Genomic DNA, 26,725 nt, shown 5'->3' on the forward strand with positions numbered 1-26,725 from the left:
CGGTAAGGGGCTATTCTCGGTAATTTCGACCTACCTTCATTAAATGACCTTTTTCTCCATGTTCCTTTCAAATGACAGAAAAAAACATAAAAGCAAATTTGTTCCTTATTAAATTGCCTACAAAAAAGTATAATATGAATTTTTTGTGAGATGAATATTAAGGGTACTTATTGGGTCTCAAAGTCGGACGAAAAATTTTTTTTTCCCAAAAATTTTTTAGTAGGTGTGTAAAGATCGACCTACACAAAAATTGGTAAGACCTAGAGCTGATCTGAAAAACTTTTTGAACTAGAAATTGCCCGCTTTTTCCAAATCCGTTGAGAGCTTTAAAATCGGGTTAATATTTTTTTCAAAAATGAACAAAGTTGGCGCCGGGGGAAAAATCGGTAATTTCAAAAGAAATTAAAATTCAACTTCTAAGGTCATGTTTTCATGTTTTCTTTTGTCAAATCTATTATTCCATATGGACTTTTTAAGAATTAGGCCTAAAAATGAATAGAACAGATAAAAAACAAAAAAAAAATTAATTTTATTTTTTGAATCAAAATTTTGCGAGGAAAAAATCAAAATTTCTGGTCCTTTGAAAAAAAAATATTTTTGACATAGGAGGAATAGTCCGATCTTTATGAATTTTTTTGTGGTTAATCCCAATCACCTATACTAATTATGATTTATTACGCTTGTTTGGTCGTTGGCCTTTTTTCATCGATTTTTTTAAGGTTAAAATGTAGTCAAGATTTTTTGCAAAGATGACACTTTTGCTTCAAATTCAATTTTTGAGGTTAATTTTTAATCAATTTTCATGTTTTTTGGGCTAAATCTATAGTTTAATGTGAGCTTTTTTAGGATCAGGCCTAAAAAGTAATAAAATACGTTTTTTTCTTATATTAATTTTAAGTTTTTTTTAAAAAAATTTTCGAAAAAAAAAATCGAAAATTCGCGTCTTTCAAAAAAATTCATTTTTAACATAGAAGGAATAGTTCGATCATTATGAAACTTTTTGTGGATAATCCCTATAACCTATACTAATTATGATTATTTATGTTCGACTGGCCGTTTGGCCGTTTTTCATCGATTTTTTTTAGGTTGAAAAAAATTACCGATATTTCCCCCGGTGGTGGGGAAATATCGGTAACTTTTTTGCGGTCAATTTCGGCCAACTTCTAAAAGTCCTAGGATAATGTCCTTTTAGGACCTGATAGTCCTTTCCATAAGCTTTCTACTGGTCTTGGTTTCATTTGAATATATTAATATTTACCCCATTTTTTTTCAAAAAAACCGAAAAAAAACCGAAATTTCCCCCCCCTTACCCTATCTTATTTTAATTTAGACTGGTTTTACATTTTTATGAATGGAAGGTTTTAAAAATAATTATGTTAATTGATGTTTTTAATACTAAAACATGATTGATAGGTAATGTATTGTTTTTACATCTTCCGCCAATATTTTTGTTTTATTTTTAAAACGGTGGTGTAAAAAAACAAATCCTGAAATTTAATTTCTCGTATCGCTTGAAACCGATTTATAGCCGGAAGATTAGAACCGGTTATCAGCCATATTGAAAAACTATGTCTAACATCGTATTATATCCAGTTTCCACGAATATAAAAATGAACTATCATAAGATTTAAACCATTTTTTAGCCTGTGCCATCGGCATCCCGGGTCTAACAAAACTGATTTTAATCTTCTAATTTTTTATTTCACTCTCCGCGGAAAGTTGTCTATAATACGATGCGATAAATAACTGTTCTGCCACTCTTAAAAGAGAATTTTTATAACAATAGTCCCCTTAGTTTTATAATAATGTTGTCTTAGTAACTTTGTGGACTTTATTGAATTTTTATTGGTTGGTATCAAGTTTCGACTATTAACTTTACGCTATTTAAGTGGGAATTTTGTGTATGATCATCAATATATCGACCATTGTCCTATCTCTTTAGATCCCTGCCTAACTTGTTAATATTATTTATATATCTTTCTTTTTAGGCAAGATAAAGTACACAGAACGTGTATATGATGCGTGTATGGAAGCATTCGACTGCCTGCCACTGGCTGCTCTTATGAACCAACAGGTGAGACATCTAGCGATGCATTTTAGCACCAAATTTGGGATACACTTGTATCGCTTTCTTGCGGATTTTTTTTAGATATTAGTATTACTTAGATATACTACTTGGGTAAGGACTGCTTTAATAAATCAACAGGTGAGACATCTGACGTGAACTGATAACTCAATAGAGCAAAAGTTTTAATACTGAGCTGCCTCCTAGCGGATTTTTAAAGGAACTTAATACATTACCAATTAAAGACTTTGTACTAGGCTGTTCTTACGATCCTACTGGACATCTTGGATACTTTAGAATAGGGTTGGCAATCCGGAATCCGCCCAATTTTTGGCCAATTTTTGAATCCGGATCCGGAATCCGTTTTTTAATAGCGGATTCCGGATTCTTATTTGGTAGGCTAAAATTAGCGTCTTGAGTTTTTCTTTCAACTCCTCCTCTTTGAAGGCATAGATTTTCATCATTATATATAATATCTTTTAAAATCTGGTTCGATTCTCGGAAATTAATTATAGAGAACACCAAGAACATTGATTTTTAGGACATATGTTGCACTTAATTTTTAAAAAAAAATAAAAAATCCTTTTAAAATATTGCTAGAATCCGGAATCCGCCAAAAATAAGAATCCGGAAACCGCAAGGAATCTGCCAATTTTTTCTTTGACGGATTCTTTAAGAATCCGGAATCCGAATCCGGCCCAAAAATTCGACGGATTGCCATCACTACTTTAGAATTATATGTATATGTGCAAGAAGTTTTAAATACATTTATATAGCGTTTTTTTGTTACTTTGTGGATTTGTAAAAGAATGTAGGACACCCAAAAAAATAGATTCAATCTTAATGTAGGTCCAGGTCAGGTTTTATCATTATTTATTTGGGCGAAGGGTAGTTAATTTGTTACAAAAATTCAAGAGTGTGAAGGTGGGGTTTCTAAGGGTTTCCCTCATGAGAGGTGAAGACCTTAGATGCTAGGGGAACAGCTACTTTTGATTAAAAGTGTTAATTTAATCTGTACTATTTATATTTTTAACCTATAAACAAAGTAGGATTAAGACAGCAAACATAGCTCGTCGTCAATACCATTCTATTAATAAACATTAGTTCTAAAAATATAAACTTTTATAATAATAACTTAGGAGTTGGGTCTCTGTCATAACTGGTTACATACAGGGAGACAGGGAGAGGTCAATGATTGTTAAATTAATCTACATTACTTTGTTCAACATTATTTAAAACTTTGAGTTGTAGTGAATATATTTATCATTGACATTGTCCTATCTCTGATCCCTGAAGGCTCTCGGTTTCTATGCTATGTTTGATATCTGTTTTCTATAAAATAGATGAAAAAGTAAAAGTAAATGTTTTTCTGTTCAGCTTCCTAAAGGTTTAGATAATGTTTTTAATTTTTGGGGGAGATAACCTCAACCTCCTAAGAAAAATCGCCCTCAGAAAAGATACACTTTTTTTAACAAATTGAAGTGGAGAGCTTAAACCCCCTCCTCCCCTTTAGGGAGGAGGGGGTGTAGCCGCTAGTTAAGTGAATAGTTAAACAGTAAAACAAAATATATGTTAAGATCAATCAAGATGAACATTTATTTAATTTTCAAAAAAATCTAATAGTTCTTCATGAAATATTTCAATTAAAAGGAGATATTTTACGGCCTTTCGACTACTCAAAATTAATCATTGATTAATGAGAATCGAAATTGGAAAGCCTAATATCCTTAAATACTAGTTTTGCAAGGGCAAGTGTTGTAAGTATTTTATTTTATATTTTCCGTATTGCATATTACTATTCTTTTGTCACATTGTATATCCTTGTCCCTGGTTTCTATGTACATTTCCCTTTTACTTTGGAAAGAATAATTATTTAAATGCACAATGATAAATGTTTTTCGGAGCTTAGCTGCTCTCATGAATTGTGTGACTGTCTTTAGTATGAAAAATAGGCAAAAACTTCAATAGGAATGTCAAAAAAAGTTATTTATTGACATTTGCAAAAAAAAAACGTTTAATGTTTTACTTTAATCATCGGATGTGCCCCTAACATCTAGGGTCTTCATATTCGAGGTGGAGTAAGAGTACAGAACCATACAGATACTTAAATTTTAAAATTAAATAGCCTTATACCAATATAGGACCTATATAAAAGATCCCTAAAATGTCGAGCTCGTCCGGTTCAGTTGCCAGCAAGATCTTAACGGACGAACAAAAAAAAACTATTTTTAAATAGATTTGCATTTGTTAGTTGTTGGTACGCTAGATATCACGTTTTTGTTGGATACTACAACCATTTATTTATTTACCTAGGTATTATTTTACCCTAAAATTGTTTTTATATTTTACATAAAAAAGCAGTTTGTAATTTCAAATTTTTAAATTTTTTAGATAAGTAGATTGAATTGAATTGAAACGTACAGAAACAAGGATGACAACATCCATAAAAGCGAAGCACTGAAACGGTAGGACAAACGGACATTAATACTTGTATAGTGTCTGAACTGAAAAATCAGAATATAAAAGTATAAGATTCGAAGCAAAATTGTAAGTAAATTTGTTGAAAAACTGCTTGATACAGGATAATGTTTATGGACATACTGACATCTTTAGGGCTTGATTATAGAGTTGCTTCGCTTAAAATATTGTTCTTTGTTTTCCCAGTAATCAATATACCAAATATTAGATCAAACGGATAATTAGATCATATAAAAATTTGTTGTTAAAAAAGTAGAAAAATCAACATGTTCAAAATGGACGTACGGACATTATGGTAATGATTATAGAGTTGCTACGCTTTCTAAATCGTACCTAACTATTACAGGAATTACCATGCAAAATTTGAAATCGATAGGACAATTCTAACATGCCTAAATTAACGAAAAAAGGCTATTTAAAAAAGTAAAAAAAATCAACATGTTTAAAATGGACGTACGGACATTTTGGTAATAATTAGAGAGTTGCTACGCTTTCTAAATCGTACCTAACTACTACAGAAATCACCATGCAAAGTTTGAAATCGATAGGACAATTCTAACATGCTTAAATTAACGAATAAAAGCTAACTATCTCGGACGGACGGACGTACGGACGGACCGACCCTAATTATAGAAAAGCTTCGCTTTTAAAAAGGTTGGATCAGTAGGTGGATTTATAATTAATGTAGGGATCCTGAGGGATAAGACAATGATGATAAATTGAGATACATTCTCAATAATCATGATAGTTATTTCTCGCCTCGTATTATAAACCGCTTTCTGCGGATACAAAATGTACAATTATAAGATTAAAACCAGTTTTTTTAACCCGAGGTGCCGAAATTACTCTTTTGTAAAAAGTTTGCTAAATAGTTATTAACTAGCCAGCAGATACCTAATCTATCTAACCATGTTATTTTCTTATAGATTCTGTGTGTGTACGGTGGCCGGAGTCCAGATTAGATCGATACTAGATAGCCAGAAGATACCTAGTAGATGTTTTATAATATTGTATTATATTTTTTGTGCGTACACGGTCGCGCGAGTTTAGATAGATAGATACTGAATAGCCATTAGATACCTAGTAGATATTTAACAATGTTATTTTATTTTAGTTTCTGTGCGTACACGGTGGCCTGAGTCCTGAAATCCACACACTAGATGACATTAGAAAAGTAAGTACAAAGAGGGGGGGGGGAGTTTTGACACATTTACGCAAACCGTGTGTATAGGCTCTATCTTTGTACTGAGAGGATAGGTTATTGGGGATAAAATCATTCTTAAATGATAAATTTTCCCAAGTTTAAAGATTTTTTGGATAGGAGCTGCAGGTGTCCAGGTTCAGGAGTTGTTGGCCTCCAGGTGATTTCTGGAAAGGCATTTTTTTTTTAAGAGTTAGAGGTATACTAATAAAACAAAATATGCTTCTTTTTGAATGGTATTTACATATTTAAAAATAAAAGATGCATTTTTTGTTTTATATGTTGAACTCTAACTCTTCAATTAAAAAATTCGTCTTATTTTTACTTTTCCAGAGACCACCTGGAGGCCTATCCAAAAAACTTAAGAAAATTCATTATATAAGAATGATTTTATCATTAATAACCTATCCTCTCAGTCCAAAGATAAAGCCTATACACAGTACACACGGTTTATGCAAATGTGTCAAAACTCCCCCCCCCCTTTATTATTGAACTGCTTCGCTTATAACACTACATAATCGTCCTAGGAATCCATAGTCAAAAAATCAAGTGAATAGTTTGATTATATTATGGAAAATGAACCTACAGACCTTCTATTTATATTATAGTTGATGTGCTTTTAAAATTGTACCGGACTGCTACAGGAATTATCATGAAAACTTTAAAAAATCTAGAGGATATTTCTGACATGCCTAGGATAGCTGTCGGTTACAATCGATCGGTTACACAGACTTACCTTAAATTTAGAAAATATTCACTTTTTAAAATATTTGTTATCTTGATATATTTTTATACTTGTTTCAATAACCTTTCCAATATGAATTCAGTTGAAATATTGCATATGTTTTTGCAGATTTTTTAGTCCATGCTTTATTTTAAAACTTCTTGGCGGCTTCCCATATTGTGGAAGGTAGAGTATTGAACCTCCGTCCTTCCCCCTCTCCCCAACATCTTTTTAAAATAAATTAAAATCACAAGCGGGGGGGAGGGGAGTTTTTATCTTCGGTTATGTTGGGTATAGGGTATCCTTGTAGGTTGAGAGAGTTTTAAGTAGGGGTTAGACATGATAAAAACTGCTTTTATTCTCAATAAAAAAAAAATTGAGGGTAGGGGTTCTGTGCTTGCTAGGTACTTATCATCTTTAATTGAATTGTAATTTTTTGGTACTAGAAGTGTGTAAACTTTTCAATCATTATTTGTTTTTCATTTTCTTATCAATTATGATCCATTGTATTAGGCCTAGTTATTATTTTTAAGAATTAGTTTTAGGGGAAATGATTAAGTTAAAATTTTTCATATTTCGTGTTATTTTTAATAAAATGCTATTCTAATGTCAAGACTACTCAAATTATCAAAATTGTTGACATGGAGAGGACAATTAAAGATAAATTAACCTTCCATCCCCCTATTATGATACTTAAAATTCATTCTTTGTTTAATACCCATTATGATATTTATATTATGTATGTATAGACATAGTTCTGTAGTCAACAGCTAGTAATTGTCCTCTAATAATCGTTTAAACAAGACGTTTCTACATAACAGCAAGATTAAATATTTAGTAAATAATATAAAACCTTTATTTGTTTACTTTTCTTCTAAGAAAATCATTTGAGGGCTAAACTGCTGTTTCTATAAAGAATTATATATAAGTTTAAACTCCTTGGATTGCTTAAAGTATCCCAAATGCCTCTTAAGAGTTAATTGAAATATACCTCCTGCTATGCCCCTCGCTTCTAGGGGAGCGAGAGAAGTAAAATAGCCTAAAACTATCCCAAGACCTAGATTTAAAATGAAATAGTCTAAATATATCGGGACCTACAATGGGAACACATTTGGTTTACAAAATCTTAATAAAGAAACAAAAAAAAACCTCCCTACTTTAATAGATTTATTGAAGAAACATATGTAAAACAATAGTAGGCAAATGTAATACCTATAGTTAATGTTCTGCTTATCAAGTGTTTTAGTAAAGCAGTATAACAAAACACAATAGTAGATTTAGAAAAAAACTTTTGGCTTTTAACCACCTACTCTATAACGTTTATTTGTTTTGTGAGCCATGAAAGCTGTAACTTAATAAATTTTTAATCTTATTTGTCTGCTTAAAAACTTAGGGTACTTTTTTAACTTTAATTAGTTTGTTCTAAACTTTTGAACAAATAATTTTAAACTACAGAAGGGGTAATTTTGTAAATAATCATTTAAATCATTTAAATTGCGCTATCCATAGACATATTTGTTGCTGTGAAGAAATGCTAAATGTTTTGCCTGTTTAACAAAGTAATAATATATGCCTACTATACTATAATGGTGTGAATTTACTACCGCAGATTTTAACATCCAGATAGTATTTCAAATACACAAAAAGGGGCAATAGCAGCATGTTATGGGATGGTGTTTATAAAAAGGGAGAGAGGCAGTTTTTATTTATATACGGTTCTAATCAGGGATAAGACAATGGCCGATAAATTTTTGTACATCCTTAAAGATTAAATACAAAATTACCTTTTCCTTGGATAAAAATTAGTGGTTGAATTGTTTTAACACTCGACTTAAAGAATCAATCAACAAAAATTTGATACTAGTTCCCCAAAGTTTTCAAGCTAACGAATAAGAAACTTTATCATAAAACTTTGGGGACTTAGTATAATAAACAGCTTATTGTCCTCTCCTACATACCCTGTATTCTAATTTGCTAATTTGATGTACGTGTGTGTAAGTGAAAACACCCCTATTGTGTATTGCCTTCTATGCAGTTGCTATATACGCTGTATGATCGATATCCATGTCATGCACATAGGAATCCTTGTATCGATATTTCTATTTTTTGAAATGTCTGTTAGTCTGTTTTTTTTTTAAATTTAAAGATAAAAAAGTGACTTGCTAACACAGATAACCCCGGACCCCCCTCAAATTTAGAAATGAGGGATGTTGTTTTTTCTTAATAGTGAACCCCTAAGAGGGGTTCATACTCTGTGGGGGTACCTTGTACTTAATATAACCGAACCTAACCTAAGGTGATACAATAACACACAAAAAAATTATCCTCTCCGATTATTTCAATTTATATTGGAAAATAGGGGGATTTTGTCGATTGCAAGGAACTTAAAGGGAAACAGCTGAAAAATAATATTCGTTTATGCCTGAAATTAATGTCTTTAGTATTTGAACAAGTGAACATATTTTATTCTTTACTATTAACAAGTGAAAAATATTTCTTATATAAAAAAAGTATACTTTCATAATTATTAGGGGCACTAGAGGAAAAGGGGGGAGAGGGGGTTGATCCTCCCCTTTATTTTGGGGTTATAACAAAAATTTTTGTAGGTATTTTATCTAGGAACCTTATTAGTTTAGCGGTAAGCGAGATCCGTTGTAAAGATACACAAATACAGACATCCTGTTACATTTTCACATAAGTATGATATTAACAAAGTTATTTTTTGTTTTAGTTGGACCGGTTTAAGGAGCCTCCCGCGTTCGGACCCATGTGCGACCTGCTGTGGTCCGACCCTCTCGAGGACTTTGGCAGTGAGAGGAATGCTGAGCATTTCAGTCATAATTCTGTCAGAGGATGCTCCTATTTCTATAGCTATGCAGGTATCTGGATGTCTTTCTTGCTATCTTTTCTATCCATATCTGTCTATCCTTACTCTGCGTGACCGGATGAGAGAATGCTTGTATATCTTTTAGCTATGCAGGTATCTAGATGTCTTTCTTGCTATCTTTTATAATTTTCTGTACATCGTTACTCAAAATGATGAAATTTTATTTCTTAAACTACGTATGCAGTTATTTAGATTTTTAAGTCTTTTCTAATTTTCTGTATCCTTACTCTCTATTACAAAATAGTTTTTTTTTTCTAAAAACTATATTTATGTAAATAGATCGAAGTCTTCATATCTAACTATTACATTTATAAGTTAATATTACACTTTTTTACCCAGTCAATATGCCTCTCCTTAGTTTTATAACTATCAAAAGTTGATCTAAATTTTCAAACCTGAAATACGTATAAATGATTCAAATATATGAAAATCTGCCCCCTGTTTTAACTAAAATTAAACAAAAGGAGTACAATCATAATATATTTTGATTATAAATTACTTAGGAATGAAAATATATTTAATTTATTTTAATATACAATATTTTGCTGAACAAGGCTTTTGAACATGTCTAACAATAAAATAATGATTTATATTTATTATAAAAAATATCATTTTTATGTTAATATACGCAATTGTTGGCTAACACTGCGTCATAAGTGACAACTTATTTGAATTTTAAATTAGATGCTCTGCCTGTCTGGGAATTAATTTCTTACAATTAATTTACTTAGTTCATATATGTATAGACTATCTTTTTATCAGTAACTTGTTTTTTACAAATCTGCTAATATATTTTGTTTAAAGTATCCTTTTAAAGTATCTTTTCCGCCGAATTTTTTTTTTGCCTTTTTTCGCCAAATTAGACAATTCTAAATAATCTGAGACAAACTTTTTTTTCTCATGAAAAGGGATAGTTTCACGAAGTGCATTTGAAAAAAAATAGTGAACTGTAAGTTTTTTCTATTTTAAATAACGTAGTAGTGCATAATATAAAGTTATGGATTAAAATTAAAAGATTTGACCAGGGATTTCCTTAAAAAATGTGTCTTCCATTTTTATTTTCAACTTCGTTGCATGTTATATATGGCAAAAACTTTTTTGTCATAAATACAACTTTAGATAGCATTTACTAGTTAGGTAATAGAACTTCAAACTTTTTATACAACAAAATACACATAACAACAAAGAATGACCAATAAAATATTTAGTATTGTACTTAGAGTAGTGATCTTTTTATATGTCTTAGTAGAATATATTAGGCATTGGATAGATATGATTGTGATAAAGAATTTTAACATTGACCTGACCGAACTTTTTTTATTTGACAATATCTAAAAAAGTTAGTGGTTTGCAACATAAATTACATGAGAATGGTCTTTTTATATATATATATATATATGTTGTATGGTTAGTTGGTATTTCCGCGTGAGATAATGTGTATATTGTAAGTAAACCGGACGGTTTTCTTTATTTTTTTAAAAAGAATCTATAGAAAACCTGTCCTATAGTGAACCGGACGTTATTTTTTATGTTTTTTAAGTAACTTGTCTCAAGGGGAACCCCTGTTCAATTTTTTTATAACTCTTGTGAAATATGTGGAAAAAGATTCTCTGATATTGGTGTTTTGGCTATACATATTTGGAAAAAAATAGACCATTGTCATGTAATTTATGTGGCAAATCACTTTAACTTTATTAGATATTATCAAATAAAAAAAGTTTGGTCTGGTCAATGTAAAAAATTCTTTAACATATAATCATATCTATCCAATGCCTAATATATTCTACTAAGACATATAAAAGTTCACTACTCTAAGTACCTTATCTCTTTAAATACACTTCGTAGAACTATCCCTTTCCCTTATATTTTTACGTAACACGTAATATTTCAAACATGTCAATATTAAAAAAGATTGCAAGTGTAAAATCTTACAAGTGTCAAGTGAAAATATAAGGGAAATTTTTATGAGAAAAATAAAGTTTATCTCAGATGATTGAAAATTGTCTATTCTGGCGAGAAAAGGCAAAAAAAAATTTGGGCGGAAAACGCCGCCATTTCTTCACAGTTCCATATTCTTCTCCACATAAGCAACTGCTGTGCTGAATTTTAGAGCTGTAACTCTTTTATGGGTTGAGATCATGCAGTTTTACTTTTGGTTTCAAAAAGTGGCACATCCGCCCCCCTCCCCCTTTTAAATAATTAAAAACTTTAAAAGTGGATGCATCAAACGCTTTGTCCAAGTCTAAACTACACTAATTTATTAATGTAAAAGTATTGTTTATTTACCTAAAAAAGATTAGTTCTGATTTATAGCTTAGTACATGATATGATATTTTAACAATTAAAAGATAAAAAAGGTATGTTTTATTTTATGATTAGTATATTTTTTTATGAAATAATGAATTCACACTTTTATATAAAAATTATTGAAAGGTCGCAGTATTAATTATTCAAATGTATTCCAGGACAATAAGTGCAATACACACACACATGATGTTTTTACATTGCAGCAATTTAATTGCTAGCAGATACGCCCCTAGAGGCTTTGGTGGGCAATTGAGGGAAGTAGGGGTTGGATAAGTCAAACCTCCACTTTTAACTTTAAACAAGATATTGGGGGCAATGTCTTTGGAAGGTGTAGGTTCCCTCAGCCAAAATTATTAAGTTGTAAACTTCACCTTTACCTAATAGCTTTTTTTTAAAGGAGAACCATATCGGTTCAGTGCTTTGTGAGACCCTTTGTTACTTACAAACTAACATCCTGTTACTTAAATTCATTTTTTGTTTTGTATTAAATTGTAATCTTACAAAGTTAAAATTGAAACATTTATTTAGTTGGACAAACTAGAAGTGTCTAAATTTTTCCGCCATTACCCTAAACGTACATGAGGTTTATTTTTTAGGGAACATTTTCTTATCCCTTTTTAAAACTTTTTTATAGTCAGAAATAAATATCAGCCATCTTATGAACACCATACCTATACCAATGAAAATATGTAAAAAAAAATCCAAAGAAAATATTAATGAATGAAAGTTAAGAAGTGTGTGTGGGGGGGGGGGGTGATTTCCATGTCTTTTTTTCTATTAGTTACGGATTTGCTAAAATAAAACGTGGGGTTGGGGGCATCCTAAACTGCTAAATTATTTTGCGTTATGTTTTTTTTTTAAATCACGCCCTAAAACCACCTTATATAGAGGACACTTAAATTTTAATTGTTCAATGACATTGAAATATTAGTAATTTCATACAAAGATTCTGCAATGTAAGGGTTGTTTGGAAACCATTTAGTTAGAGGGTTATATATTTTCCCCTCTGCCCCTATACTTTTTTCCACTGTTAACAATCTTTGAGTAACAGTCGAACCGTTTTTCATGAAAATAGTATTGCTGCGTCAATAAACATGGATTTATTACAAAAAGTTCTATTTGGGATCAAATAATAATTTTTTTTTCTAATATTTTATGTGTTTGAATTATTTATTTATGCTAACTTCTACTATATTTATGACATTTACGTATAAGTAAAAGTCAACTAGCGGTCTAAATGTTATTTATAAGTAGATTTTATATTTTTTGTACCTACGAGAAAAAGATTAGGTATATTTTTATATCAAATATTTTTTTTAGCAATGGTGAGGGGGGTCGATTTTTTTTATCTATTTTTGTTTCGTGTTTTTTTGTGCGGTACTGTCCCTGGTTCTTGAAAAGCTTTGATGTAATGGAGAATCATATCAGTTCAATAGTTAACAAGATCCTTCGCTATAGACAGACAGGCATGCAACCTGTTATGTTATTATTTTAAGTAAAATAAGATTTAGGTAGTTATTCCAATAAGGCCTTGTATTTCCTTATACTAGTGAGATCAGTTGAAATTTTTAGGAAGAATATACATTAAATTCGTAATTTCTATTACAAAACCTTTACCTCATGTCCATATTTTGTGTAAACATTTAGTATATCAAGTAAAGTAAAGACCTTTCCAAAGCTTTCTTTGGAAGTCTGATCTGTGCATGGTTATTATATGATGAGGAGTTCTGACTCAAACCAGACACGTTCCCACGGATTTCCTTGTCCCTGTTATATGACCTTAGTATCTGAAGATAAAGGGGTAGCAAAGGCTTAAAACTTATTTCTTTCTTTATGAGGAAAGGGTAATAATTTTTATACCTTTTTACTTTTGCAGAAGCTTTGTAACTTGGGTTTTTAATTAAATCTGCCAAATATGCTTTTTATAACAGTGGCAATTCATTTTAAAACTTATTCTAAGCTTATCTAAAAGGGAAGTTTCTCTACGTCTATAATGGATTGCTTAAAGAGTAAATATTAAAATATTAATGCAATAGTTTTATTTCAGCTTATACCAACAATGAAATTAATTCGGAAAAAATCACGAAATCTATACGTGTTTTTCAGCTGTCGTTGGGGGGCAACACATCGTAACATTGACGACCTCTCCATTTGCCCCCAAATATTATTTTATATTTTTTTATATTTATTTCGCTTGTTGGTTATACCTTATACCTGGTTTTATTTATTTAATTTAAACAAGTTTAGTATTATTATCACCGAATTTATGTAATACCTACACATTTCATGAATTTTAAATGTTTTAAATTCTTTAGATTTGTCTTCAAAGACTTCCCATCACAGATAAAACATTTTTTCCCTTAACAAGTATAGTGCACAAAAACCCAACCCCCTTTGAGGGAAATTGCTATTAAAATTTACTAAAATCATCCAATACTTTGACTGGTAATTAAAAATATTGTACTTCTACTTCTCTGAAAATTAAAATACACCCAACAGCCCAGCCTCAATTTGCACCCTGTGAATGCATTTTACTTTGGAAAGTAAAGGTTTTACACAAGGCTGGTCTCTTAACCATTTTTCAAAGTAAAAAGTTTACCTTATAAGAAGGCAGGTATAGCCAAATAATTCTAATGGTTTTATTAAATATTTGGTTCTTAAATCTTTAACTAATTATATCTTATGGTCAGAATTGTCCTGTGTTTAAATAACTTAATTTTTCCAATTATATTAAACAAGGTTACATGCTTAAGTAGCGAGGTACAAAATAAATTATAGTTCAACAGAGTTATTTTTTCAGCAGATGTTAAGTTGTTATTAAAAGATATGTATAGGTTTTTGTAACATGACCGCGCGACATACCGACGGACCAATAGGGGAATCTTACTGAAATAGCAGTCGAGTAATACACATTTTCCTTATTCCGTTTCTAACTGATGTACAGACATTTCTAAATGTATAGTAGCCTCGCTATGAAAAATGTAAACTGTACTTTTGCATGAAAAGGCAGAATTAGCTAAACCCTCAGTCTAAATTTAGCAACAAAATTGTTAAATTTAAATGCTTCATCAAACTCGGAATTTTTCAAGGAAAAATAATTCACTGCCGAAAATAACTTTTTTTGCAGTTTTAATTTTGTTTTCCACTATTGCGAATTTAGAGTTTTACATTACTAGTTACTTTTTACAATTTGCAAAAGGGGCGTACTTGCTAGGCTTTGGATCAAAACAAGTTAATAGTGTCAAATTGATAGTCTGAGGTCTAATTTTTTCAATAGCTTTAAATCGACGTAGCAAGAATATGCTAAACAGAAAAGTAAACAATTGATAAGTGGACTAAAACCATCTCAGAATGCATTAAAGCAAGCTGTGGTTAAGATATTAAGATATTTATAGGCAAACTTTTTATGCCATTTTCTGTTACAAAATTCAGTCACCCCATTTCATTTTTTATGATTAATCACATAAATAGAAAAAATGCCTTAAATAAAAGGGTAGCCAGATTAATGATGAAATCTTGTAAAATGGATGTATAATATACGTGGATGTTATGACTGGGGGAAAGTGTCGTTAATTTTGCTCGCTATCATGGAACTCATTTATTGGTTAGTTCGTACATCAAGTAGGAGGGGAGGAGATGGTGTAAAGAGGGTGGTTGTGGGATTTGTTATTTTAGCCCGCTGCGTGTTTTACTTAATAAGAGAACATGAAAATATGGTGCAAGATCCAAGTATTAATATATCAATTTTAAAATAACAAACATTCAAGCTTTAATAAAAGTAATGCATATATAAAAGCGTACAGTATAATAAAAGTAAAACAAATATGCGTAATATTTGATATTATGTATGAAAAAGAATTGTAACTAATGAATAACTAATTTTATCGAGCTTCTTTGTGTAATATTTGATATTCTATAAAGGGATAAGACAATGGCTGAAAAATTGTTGTACATCTCTAATGATGATGCACAAAATTCCCTCTTATGTAGATTATAATTATTGGTCGATACGTTTGGACACCAAACATAATGAATCAACCAATCCACATTCATTAAAAGTTCCCAAAGTTAGTAAAGTAACAAATAAAAAATGTAATTAAAAACTTAAGGGGATAGTGAGATAAACAGTCCATTGTCCCCTTCCTTGCGGATAAGAACTGCTTATGTAAATAAATGCAATTTATGTCCGAAATAATCAGTTGTTATTTTGTGCATTATTGGTAGTGAAGGACTTACGGAAATATATTAAATAAAAAGCAGCTTTGGTGAAAACTTGTTGATTATTAACTAAGCATTTTAAGTAGAAATGTACTTATCACTAAATAATTTTATAATCATACATAACATTTATATAAATTGCATAAATATTACATAACATATTCATTTCTAATACTTTTTACATTATTGTGGTGGAAAGTCGCCCCCCCCCTTCCTTATTCTTTTTATTGCATTGATAGCTATCATTTTTTCAACTAGCAGGAGAAATACGGCTGTATGTTTTTTAAATTCAAGTAACTGCTTCATTTACCACCGTTATTCATACATATATTGGTTTTATCTCTTGACAAAAATGCTTCCAATGTGTTTAAAAATATTTAATGATTCATAAAAAGCTTCTGTTGTAGATACTTAAACCCGGTGATCTTTAAGGGTGGTTTTCAGTTTTTATTTATAGTCTTTTTCATGACATTCTGTCTTTGGTGGATGATGCACCTTGGGGAGAAAGAAGGGTTGGAAAATAACTAAACCCGAATAGTACCTTTCGTCCCTATTTCTATTTTCATGGCTCCTATATGAAACTCAAGATTTCTATGACCAATTCTCCTTCAGTCTATTTATTCTGTCCGTAATGCTCTAAAGTATTTTATTTATTTTTTTTATTACAAACATGATTATTTTGTTATTTACTAACTTGGTTTATACTATTTCAGCCAGCTGTGATTTCCTGCAACAGAACAACTTGCTCTCAATCATCCGAGCACACGAGGCTCAGGATGCTGGGTAAGTCATGTTTAATATTTTTCCTTGGGTACCTGGGTACCAAGAATTTTTTAAAACTGACATTTAATAGTTTTGATAAACTTGCTCTAATCCTATTATATAATGTTTTTTGTCTAAAGCTCAAGATATTAAAAACTAAAGAACCGCTAGGGTTCTCTATTTTTTATAAGCTTCAAATAGGCTACTTTATTCTAAAATTTAAGTTTTGGGATGGTTTTCAGCTATTTTTTAGTCCCTTTGCTTTCTGTACTTTTGAATACAGATATCCTAGACAAGCTTTTTCATTTGGGGGGGGGGGGGGTAAAAATTTTAAAATTCTTGTGTGTGGGGGGGGGGGGCAATCTTTTTATAGGCAAGGACGTTAAACCTTTTTAATTTTGGGGGGTAAAAATTCAAACTTCAAAATTTGTGGGGTGTAATACTCCTTTACATCCCAATTGGACGTCCTTGATCCTAGATGCTAGGGGTGCAGCCACAAATGCAAATAGAAGATGAACTTTTTTATAGTAAAAGTTGATAGGTATTGTCTGAAATGATTCAAAATTGTTTAATTGTCGAGAAATTGCATAAAAGTGTCGGCGGTTAAAAGCGAATATTGACGGCAGCTGCACTTTCGCCACTGTTTCTACAGTTTAACATTTTATCTCATTAAAGCAACTGCCATGCTTAATTTTAAAATTCTAATTCTGTTTTAAGTCTTAGATGCTTATGCGCCACTATTTTTAAATATTATTTAAGTACAAAACAGTACAAATTGTTCTTATTTAAATATATTTTACTAATGTTTTTTTTTTTTTAATTGTACAGGTATAGAATGTACAGAAAGAGCCAAACTACAGGATTTCCTAGTTTAATCACAATATTCTCTGCCCCTAACTACCTGGACGTTTATAACAATAAGGTAGGTGTATATCCTGTTTTGTTGACCATAGGGATCATCTTGTATAGGGATCCAACTACTCTCATGATGGGGATTTAGTAGTTTTAACCAGGTAGGGGGGATACTAGGCTATTTATTCTACTACAAAGTTTTATGATAACTCTTTCTTCTTCGTTGTATTAACAACTTTGGGAACTTTAAATGAATTTTGATAGGTTGGTTATTATAAGTTGATTGTTCAAACGTTCTCAACCAGTAATATTAATCTACAGAAGGGTTAATTTTGTGTTACATCGGGTATGTACAGTACATTGTACATTATTGGCCATTGTCTTATTCCTTTAGATCCCTGAGTTTTAACTCCTCATCTATCTGACATTAAAGTCTATTTTCATTCTATTATATTATCTATCAATCATCAATTAAATAAAAATAGATTTATTATCTTAGATGGCCTATCAGACTGAATAATCCCTCTATCGTTTACAACATATTTAGAGAAAGGGATAGGTAGGTTATGCTAAAATTCCGTAAAGGTGTGTTTTAAGGCATAAAAACAGTAGTAGAAAGATAAAATTCACTAAATATGTGTATTCCTCATTGAAAAGAACTAGACAAAAAAAAAATTTGTTAACATAAATTGTATCGTTCTACTACTGTTTTAAAGCCTTAAAACTCACACCTTTACGGAATTGTAGCGCAACCTACTCCTCCCTTTTTGGCATACGAGATTTTTATTAACTTAAGCTTTGAATTCAATGCTGACTTATTATATGAATGAAACGATAATGTGGACACTTTCTTACCAATGATGTGGACAGATTATTCTTGCATTGTGTTCCTTTAAGTCCAATTCAGGATTTAGACTTTATATTTTTATTTACCTATAGATATTTGAATTAAATTATACAATTGAAATTTGCTAATTCTAAGTGCTACACTTAATCATATGAATGATTCGTTCAAAAATTCGTTTTATTTAATCAGAGATTTTAGGAATTTCAAAAACTATTTTTGGATTAAATATGAATTTTTTTCCATTTCCTTAATTGCTTACTAAATAGGTAGGTATTCACATTATCTTTGTAGTTTTACAAATATTTTATTTTACTCTTTTTTTTTCTTTTAAGTAGGTAGGTAGGTATAACATACTAAGATATTTTTAATAAAAATTTTAGCACAATTTTTAGATTCTCTCTAAGTACATTTTGTTAAAATATTTGAAGATATTTTGAGTTTTGAAAAATTGAATAAATCTTGTATTTACTGAATATTTAAATGCATAGCTACTCTGTTATGTTCTACTCAGTTTGTGTATGTTTAAAGTTTTTTTGTTGTTGTTTATACAATTCTTATAATATAAGATGAGATATAACCATCAAATTGTCTTCAAGTCTTTGAGTTAGATGATATTTAGTTACATGACTGACTGAATTTTTACCAGAGTTTTTTTTCAGTTTTTCTACTTCAATCTATAAAGTTTGAAATGTAAATTCTAATTGTAAAACTTCTTGGGGCGATTGATAACAAAGTATAACCAACCCTTTTAATAACACGAATGTTGTCTGTAAGTTCTAGCTGTGCATTGTCTTGAGTTACTCCTAATCTTAGGCATCTGACATATCATCAGTTGGAACCACTTTTAACGTCGTGAGCGGTTAGGCCGAGATTCCAAAATATTACCACCTCTGCGACGAGCGGTGAAAATCTAAAAGTAAGCTGTAAATAAAGCATTACATCTATTACCAGTAATGCTATTCATCGATTTTGACTTAAGTGTAATTAAATTACCGCCATTCGCACAGCCGCCAAATTAACCGCTGTTATTATATATTTTAGGCCGCAGTGTTGAAGTATGAAAACAATGTGATGAATATCCGCCAGTTTAACTGTAGTCCCCACCCGTACTGGCTACCAAACTTTATGGATGTCTTTACTTGGTCGCTGCCTTTTGTAGGGGAAAAAGGTAACTCTATAGTCTCCATGGAATGAATTTTATTGTTACCCAAAGTTTTATGAACACGTGCTCACATTCATTGGTATAAAAACTTTGGGTACTTTTATTTAATATTGATAGGTTGGTTATTACTTTTCAACCAATTATTTAAATCTACAGGGGGGGGGGGGCGGTAATTTTGTTTATATAATTGGGAATTTATCGTCCTTCTTTTCCCCTTAATCAAAAAGTGTCACAAAGTATTTCAGGTACAGGTATAGGATAATGAAAATTTTCTTTTTGCACTTAATTATTCGTTAGTAAAGTTATAGAATTGTATTAGCAACCTAAACTACAAGGGTATGGCGTCCTACATTTCTTAATTTTGTGAAAGGTTTGTTTAAGACGGTTTTTTAAAGAAATTGTGGGTGGGGTAGTTTGTCATGTGTTTGCGTTCGTCTTAAGGTCAGGTTACGTTAAATAAGGTAAGAGGGTAGCCCTGCAGGGGTATGGCATAAAGAAAAACACTACCCAATACTGCTGATTGTAGGTTATTTTTAATAAGAGAGGGAAGGGGGGGGTAGGTTATTTTTAATGAGAGGGAAGGGGGGGGGGGGTAGGTTATTTTTGATAAGAGAGGGAAGGGGGGGGGTAGGTTATTTTTGATAAGAGAGGGGAGGGGGGGGTAGGTTATTTTTGATAAGAGAGGGTAGGGGGGGATTAGGTTATTTTAAATAAGAGAGGGTAGGGGGGATTAGGTTATTTTTAATAAGAGAGGAAAGGGGGGGGGTAGGTTATTTTTAATATGAGAGGAAAGGGGGGGGGTTCTGTGCTATCTAGGCACTTAGAGTGAAAGCACCAACAATTGAACGTAATTTGATGGCAGAATTGTTCAGTTCAAAATATCTTTCTTTAATCTCATCTAAATCTACCTACTTGTTAAGAAAAGATAATAAATGATTTTAATGTTAAATCATAAGTTATAATTGTTAGGTACCTAATTGAAATTTAATATTTAGTTACAGAGATGCTTGTGAATATCCTGAATATCTGCTCTGATGATGAGCTCATGTCAGACTCTGAGGACCAGGGAGAAACAGAAGGTAAGACTAATATCTTCATTTTTTTTATTATTTTCATAGGTACCTAAAACTATGTTTAAAGTTTTAATTTACTTGAAAAATGGGTTTAATAGAATTAATTTTCTTACTTCATATAATATTCTTTTTTACTAGGTACTTGCTAAAGAGAGTGTTTATTTATTGATAAGTTTTATTGATTACTTTAAGTTTAATTAAGGAATTGTGTATTTCACTAGGTACCTTAGTTTTGTTTTTTTAATTGTATGTATTAAGATAAAATTATTTATAGGTATTTATTTTTGTTTCTTATAATTTTAATTACTTAATTTTTGTATAATAAGTTCGTTTAGTTTCATTATTAATTTATTTTTATTTTTCTGTTTTGTTTGGTGAATTTATCAGCTGGCAAATATTTGAATAAAGGTATGGAAAGCGTTGAATGAGAGTGACACCTGCCATAAAAATTAATGAGTGAATTGAATATTCTTTCAGTGTGTTCATATGACCTCTTCACTGGAGATATTAACTCTACTAACAATTTTGTAATGAATTTCAGGTTTTCTAAAGCCCCTCAGAAAAAAAGTATTTTGGACTGATAGAAAGTTATAATGTTTTTATGTTATTAGTTTTTAACAAATGAAATTAAAATTTCTGCGTACCTATTTTAAAATATCATATTCCAAAGATGGACGTGTAAATATCAAACTAGTCAATTAACCATTAAAGAAATAAGAGGCATTTTTTCTTCATTTTATCCATTGCCCAGGGGTCTGTTTGATAAAATTTTTGCTTTATTTTTGCTTTAATTTCATTACTTTTATATGACTATAAGGAGGTCACAAAGGCTCTAGCTACTTATAAAAGCGGGAAGTTTGTAAATATTTTACTCAACATACTAAATCGTTACAATTTTCATGAGAAATACGCATTTTATAAGGCATACTAAACGCTCTAATTTTCGTTCTATTTAACGTAATTTTGTAATTTTTTTTGCTGGTTATTTCATTTTACATATACTTTTATCATTTTATCAAAAAAAAAATTTATCTTTTTTCATCATTTTTTGGAGAAATTAATGCTTAAACTAAGGGTATCTTTAAACGCAAAATTGACGCACTTAGAATTAATAATGCGTATTGGGTACAAAGGGGGGATAATTTCAAGACATGCATGTTCCAAAGATATCTTTTTTTCCATAAAATTTTAATGTTTAGTCCACCGGAGATTACCCTGAAAATCATACATCAATTTAGGAAGATAATTTTTGTAGAATAGTTACTGAATTTACAACTTTATGTACTTTAAAAGTATAGTTAAGATCAAAGGCGTGCAAAAGGTTGGTATAGGGGTTGTTTACACCACCCTTGTAAAATTAAGGGGGATGGATACACCTCCCTAGGTGTCCACCCATGTCCACCCTCTTGACAAGAGCCTACACCCTCAGATACACCCCTCTATAAATTCCAAGGGGGTATAAAGGAAATAAATTTACACCCCTTAAAATAAAGTGGGGTTGGGGGTGTTTAAGGAGGGTGTATTTAAGCAAGTCACTGATTCAGATAATTCTATGCTATCTATTTTTAGGTAAATTAATTACCAGACTTTACTAAAAAAATCTTGCAATATTCTGTACAACTGTACTGTACAACTTTTAATTAGTAAATTGAGACATGAGGAAACTCTCATACATATGTAGGGGGGGGGGGGAGTTAATGCAACCATCCCATAATCAATTAATCCAAATTTTGTTATGAAAATTGGCATGTGTAATCCTTAGTAGATCTGTTTTTCAAAATTTAACAAAAAGTTAAGCTTAAGGGGGGGGGGTTAAGGCAACCATCATGTAATCAATGCACAAATGGCACCAAAAATTCGAATTTCATTACAAAACTTGGCATGAGTAATCCTTGGTAGATCTTTTTTCCCAAAATGGAACAAAAATTTGGAAAAGTAATGGCTAAGGGCTGTTTGCTCAGCTGTTTAGCCAGTTTTGGGCTATTTTCAGGGCAAATCCAGCAATAATTACGTAGGAATCATCCATTAGGGATAGGTTTTAAGGGGTGTTGAGCTGAAAAATACTACCAAAAATAGTGGCAGCTGGGTAATGGCTTATAAGGATATAAAAAATTGAATATTTCCATTGAATTAAACTTTTCTTAATTAACATTATAACTTTATGTCATGGACAAGGACATATTACTAAAAACACTTTTTTAATTTCTAGATTTCGCTGCCAAAAATGGCTGAGAACAGCTGTCAACAGCCAAAAGTATATATTGTAGATTAAATCATCCCACCATGAAAAAATTTTTGCCCCCAGTAAAAATGTGGTTGATTTAAGCAAAAAAATGACCCATGCTAAATATTTTTTTCTGTGATGCAATAATTGTGACCTCACGAGCACTTCAAAGTTTTGAAATCTGCAAAAAGAATGTTTTTTTAGTTCTTTTGTGTGATCTCAATTTTAAAGATTTTTACAAAATTTCAATTCTAGTATGTCAATATAAACCTGAAATTTACAAAAAAAAATGGAGCAGTCTTAATAATAACATATGAAGGTGTAGCAAGAAATCTGCAAAGTCAAATTCCATTTTAACAGTTTTTCTTACCTAACTTAAAAAAAAATTTTAATTTTGTTTTTCTTTTAGATGCAGTAACTACTGGACCAGGTAGTTTAAAAATTTTAGCTCAATATATATCAATTTTGCCCACCCTCCAGCACCAAACCCCCCTTTATTGATAAGAAGACCATTAATTTTATTTTATTAACTTTTAGAATACCACAAAAAAAATTCATTTGGCAGCTTGCTAATGGCCGCAGCACAGCTGGGAGCGGCCAAGAGTAGAATGAGTAGATAGGGCTTGTGACGTGTCTCTAGGTAGGTTTTTAACAGTCTGTGTAACAGCCCCAGCTGCCAAATGGATGGACCCCCACTATTTATAGTAGTATTTTTGAGCTCAGTAACAATAAAAACCTACCCCTAGACATGTCACAAGCCCTATATACTCTTCATACTCTTAGCTGCTCCCAGCCAGTTTCAGCCAGTTCTAGCAGCTGGTACAAGAAATTTTAAAAATGGATATTTAAAGCAAAAATATGTTTCAAAAAGTTGATTCCTATGCAATTAATGATAGTTTCGCCCTGAATATAGCCCAAAAACGGCTAAATGACTGAGCCGCCAGCTGTTAGCCGTCACTTTTGCAACTTTTTGTTCCATTTTGGGAAAATAGATGTACCAAGGATTACTCATGCCAAGTTTTGTAACAAAATTCGAATTTTAAGTGCAATTTGTGCATTGATTATGAGATGGTTGCATTAAGCCCCCCCCCCCCCCTCAAACTTGAGTTAATTCCTTTAATGATCTTGATAGATATATGTTTATAACTTTTAATATATTTTACAATAGTTTTTAAAGTTAATGTTGGGAGGGAGATATATCCCAATCCTCTTTTTATAAAAAAAAATTTTAAAATGTAATAAATTTCTTATGTAAAGTAGGTTTGGTAAAATCTTAATAAAATCACCCTTGATTTTAGTTAAAGGGGGCTGTTAAAAGTCATAAGTGGGGTGTCAAAAAATTTAGTTGTTAATAAATTAATGGAATATAACCTGATATTATAAATTTGAAACATATTTTTGATGTACAAAGAGAATAAAGTAACATGTATTACACTTTTTTTCATAGAAGAAATTGAATCATTTTTTATTTGTTTTTTTGCAACACAAGGTTATTTGTGTATCTCTTGGTACAAGATACCACTATATTATTAGTTAAATCTAATTTTTTATAAATTAAGTGAATAAGTCTGTTAGACCAAGGGTAGAAACTCAGTAGATAGACAGACAGACGGGCAAGAAGAATTATCAAAATTTTACTAAAATAGACAATTAATTAGATAAAATCCAATAGAGAACCTGTGAATGATCAGACAGACAGAGGGACAGACAGACAGACAGAGGGACAGGTAAATAGTAACAGAGAGTCTTTGAGGCATTAACAAATTACAATTAGGCTATGGTAGATGATTCATTGAAATCCAAAAGAGAGGCAGTTAGACAGATAGACAGACAAGTGGTGGGACAGACAGACAAAAGGACAGACAGACAGAGGGACAGACAGACAAATGGGTATTGCCTAAAACAGTTTGGCTGCTATATGAATCATTAAAACCGACCGTAGAAAAGAAATTTACATTAGTTTCTTATTTCGATACTCAACGCCCCTCCCCCACTCAAAGGGGTTTATTATTTCTTAATATCAATAAGTGACTTTTCAGCTTAATAAAATTGAATGTACTTTTTATTTCATCAATTTATCTTAAATAGAACGAAAGTTATAATCATTTTATTGTCTACAAGATATATGCTTTGAGTAAAAATCAACATAATTGTCAGTAAAAACGTCATATTTATGCATATTTACACAGTAAATCAATTTTAAAATTGTATTTTACTGTAATGAATAACTTAAGGGGGTTGTATGAAATATCAAAAACCTAAAAAAAACCTAATTTGGTTAAATTAGTCCAAGTAATGATTGATTTAGTACAGTACGTATGAATAAGTTGTCTATTTCCTACCAGAGTCCTTGTGAGGTATAAACAGGACTTACCAGACATTAAGGGAAAAAAGATCTATATACTAAAAAACTAATCCATTTATTTTTGTTTTTACATTTTTTTAGGTTGAATTTATTAAACTGTCTATATATTTATAAACATGCTTATTGGGTTGTAATACCTTTCATCATTGGAAAATAAAAGATAAAATCATTTTGTAAATTACGCTTAAAGATGAAGGGAAATATTTATGTTGTGTTCCAATGTTAAATTTTTTAACCAGAATAACTTATAATCATAACTTATAGCCTCCCCATTAAGAAAGATTTTAGACCAAATATTTGAATCTGAGTTCTGGATTTATTTCATCCAAAATCAAAAGAGAAGTATGCATGAACTAGAGCAAGTGAATCTAAGCTCCTCCAACAGTGATTCTAAATAATTTTTGGTGAATATACTAGGGTTATGTTTAGTATCATTACATAAAGGAGGATGTGTATAAGAATGGGCTGAAAAATGTTAATTTAGAAAAATGGATGCTAACTTGTAATATTGTAAACAGTTTTATTAGATCACTTTCGTTATTTCCATCATTTGATTTTGTTTTGGATTGTTTTTTTTTATTTGAACCTTTGAACTCAACAAAACATTTGATGATACATTTGATTTTCAAAAAATGCTTGGGTAATATTTCAAATTTTTTGTCATAAAAACTATGGTGAAATTTTTTTTTAAAAAATGATATAACAATATTAAACATAATCCTAGTATATACACCAATACAATCATTTAGAATCACTGCTGGTAGGTGCTTAGAATCACTTGCTCTCGATTGTGCATACAATATCTTTCCAATAATAACATTCAAAGAGGATATAGGTTTCTTTTGAGGTTCTGGATAAATCATTTAAGTGGAATACTGTTTAGATCAAGGCAAGCTAAATGATCGAACAAAAGTTACACTTAAAGAACTCATCATTTAGCTGCATTTTATTTCAAAAATTAATTGCTTCAGTCTAGTGGGCTTTTACAAGGTGGTGCTTCAATTTTCCTGTTTAAAACATTGTTTTACACTTGTTAATACTTATTATTATATAATATCAACTTACATTCCTTAGTAATCTTTGAAACAAAAAAAAACAAATTAAAAATGCAAAAAGTTTTACATTATATGATTTAAATTTTGTTTCTAGAAATAGATAGTTTATTGATAATATTCTTTACCCTTTTTATTAGTAGCGAAGCTACTCTACAATTCACTATGTCCGTCCGTCAGTCAGTCAGTCAGTCAGTCAGTCAGTCAGTCCGTCAGTCCGTAACGCTATGGGGGAAATGGAATTTACTCAGCTCCTATAAAAGATAGAATGCTGAAATTTTTTGACAACATTCCCATCATTAAGAAGCACAATTGACTATAAAACATCATTGGCGGTCGGATCGCTTTTTAGCAGGTTTTAGGCTATTTTTATATTTTTCACATTTTTCTCCATATCTTCAGTGTTTATGGTCCGATTTTCAAAATTTTTTTAGTTATAGATATCAAAATTAAATTTCCCGTCGTTTAAAGAAAACAACGATGAAGGCCAGACTGCCTTTTTAGCAGG

General features: G+C 30.8%; 1 protein-coding gene across 50 annotated transcripts in view; it reads left to right on the plus strand.

The window, feature by feature from the left end:
* LOC145328421 (serine/threonine-protein phosphatase 2B catalytic subunit 2-like) overlaps positions 1–26,725 on the plus strand; it is a 74,583-nt gene that overhangs the window by 33,584 nt on the left and 14,274 nt on the right. For all 50 annotated transcript variants that reach the window (XM_080172072.1, XM_080172070.1, XM_080172086.1 and 47 more), the window contains exons 8-14: positions 1,989–2,074; positions 5,658–5,717; positions 9,200–9,347; positions 16,594–16,663; positions 17,471–17,564; positions 19,383–19,509; positions 20,499–20,582. In XM_080172072.1, coding sequence (XP_080028198.1) covers positions 1,989–2,074; positions 5,658–5,717; positions 9,200–9,347; positions 16,594–16,663; positions 17,471–17,564; positions 19,383–19,509; positions 20,499–20,582 — 669 coding nt within the window. The remainder of the gene's footprint in view (positions 1–1,988; positions 2,075–5,657; positions 5,718–9,199; positions 9,348–16,593; positions 16,664–17,470; positions 17,565–19,382; positions 19,510–20,498; positions 20,583–26,725) is intronic.

Source organism: Acartia tonsa, chromosome 9 (genome assembly GCF_053477335.1).
Source record: "Acartia tonsa isolate MP-2025a chromosome 9, ASM5347733v1, whole genome shotgun sequence".
In the NCBI taxonomy this organism is placed as follows: domain Eukaryota; kingdom Metazoa; phylum Arthropoda; class Copepoda; order Calanoida; family Acartiidae; genus Acartia; species Acartia tonsa.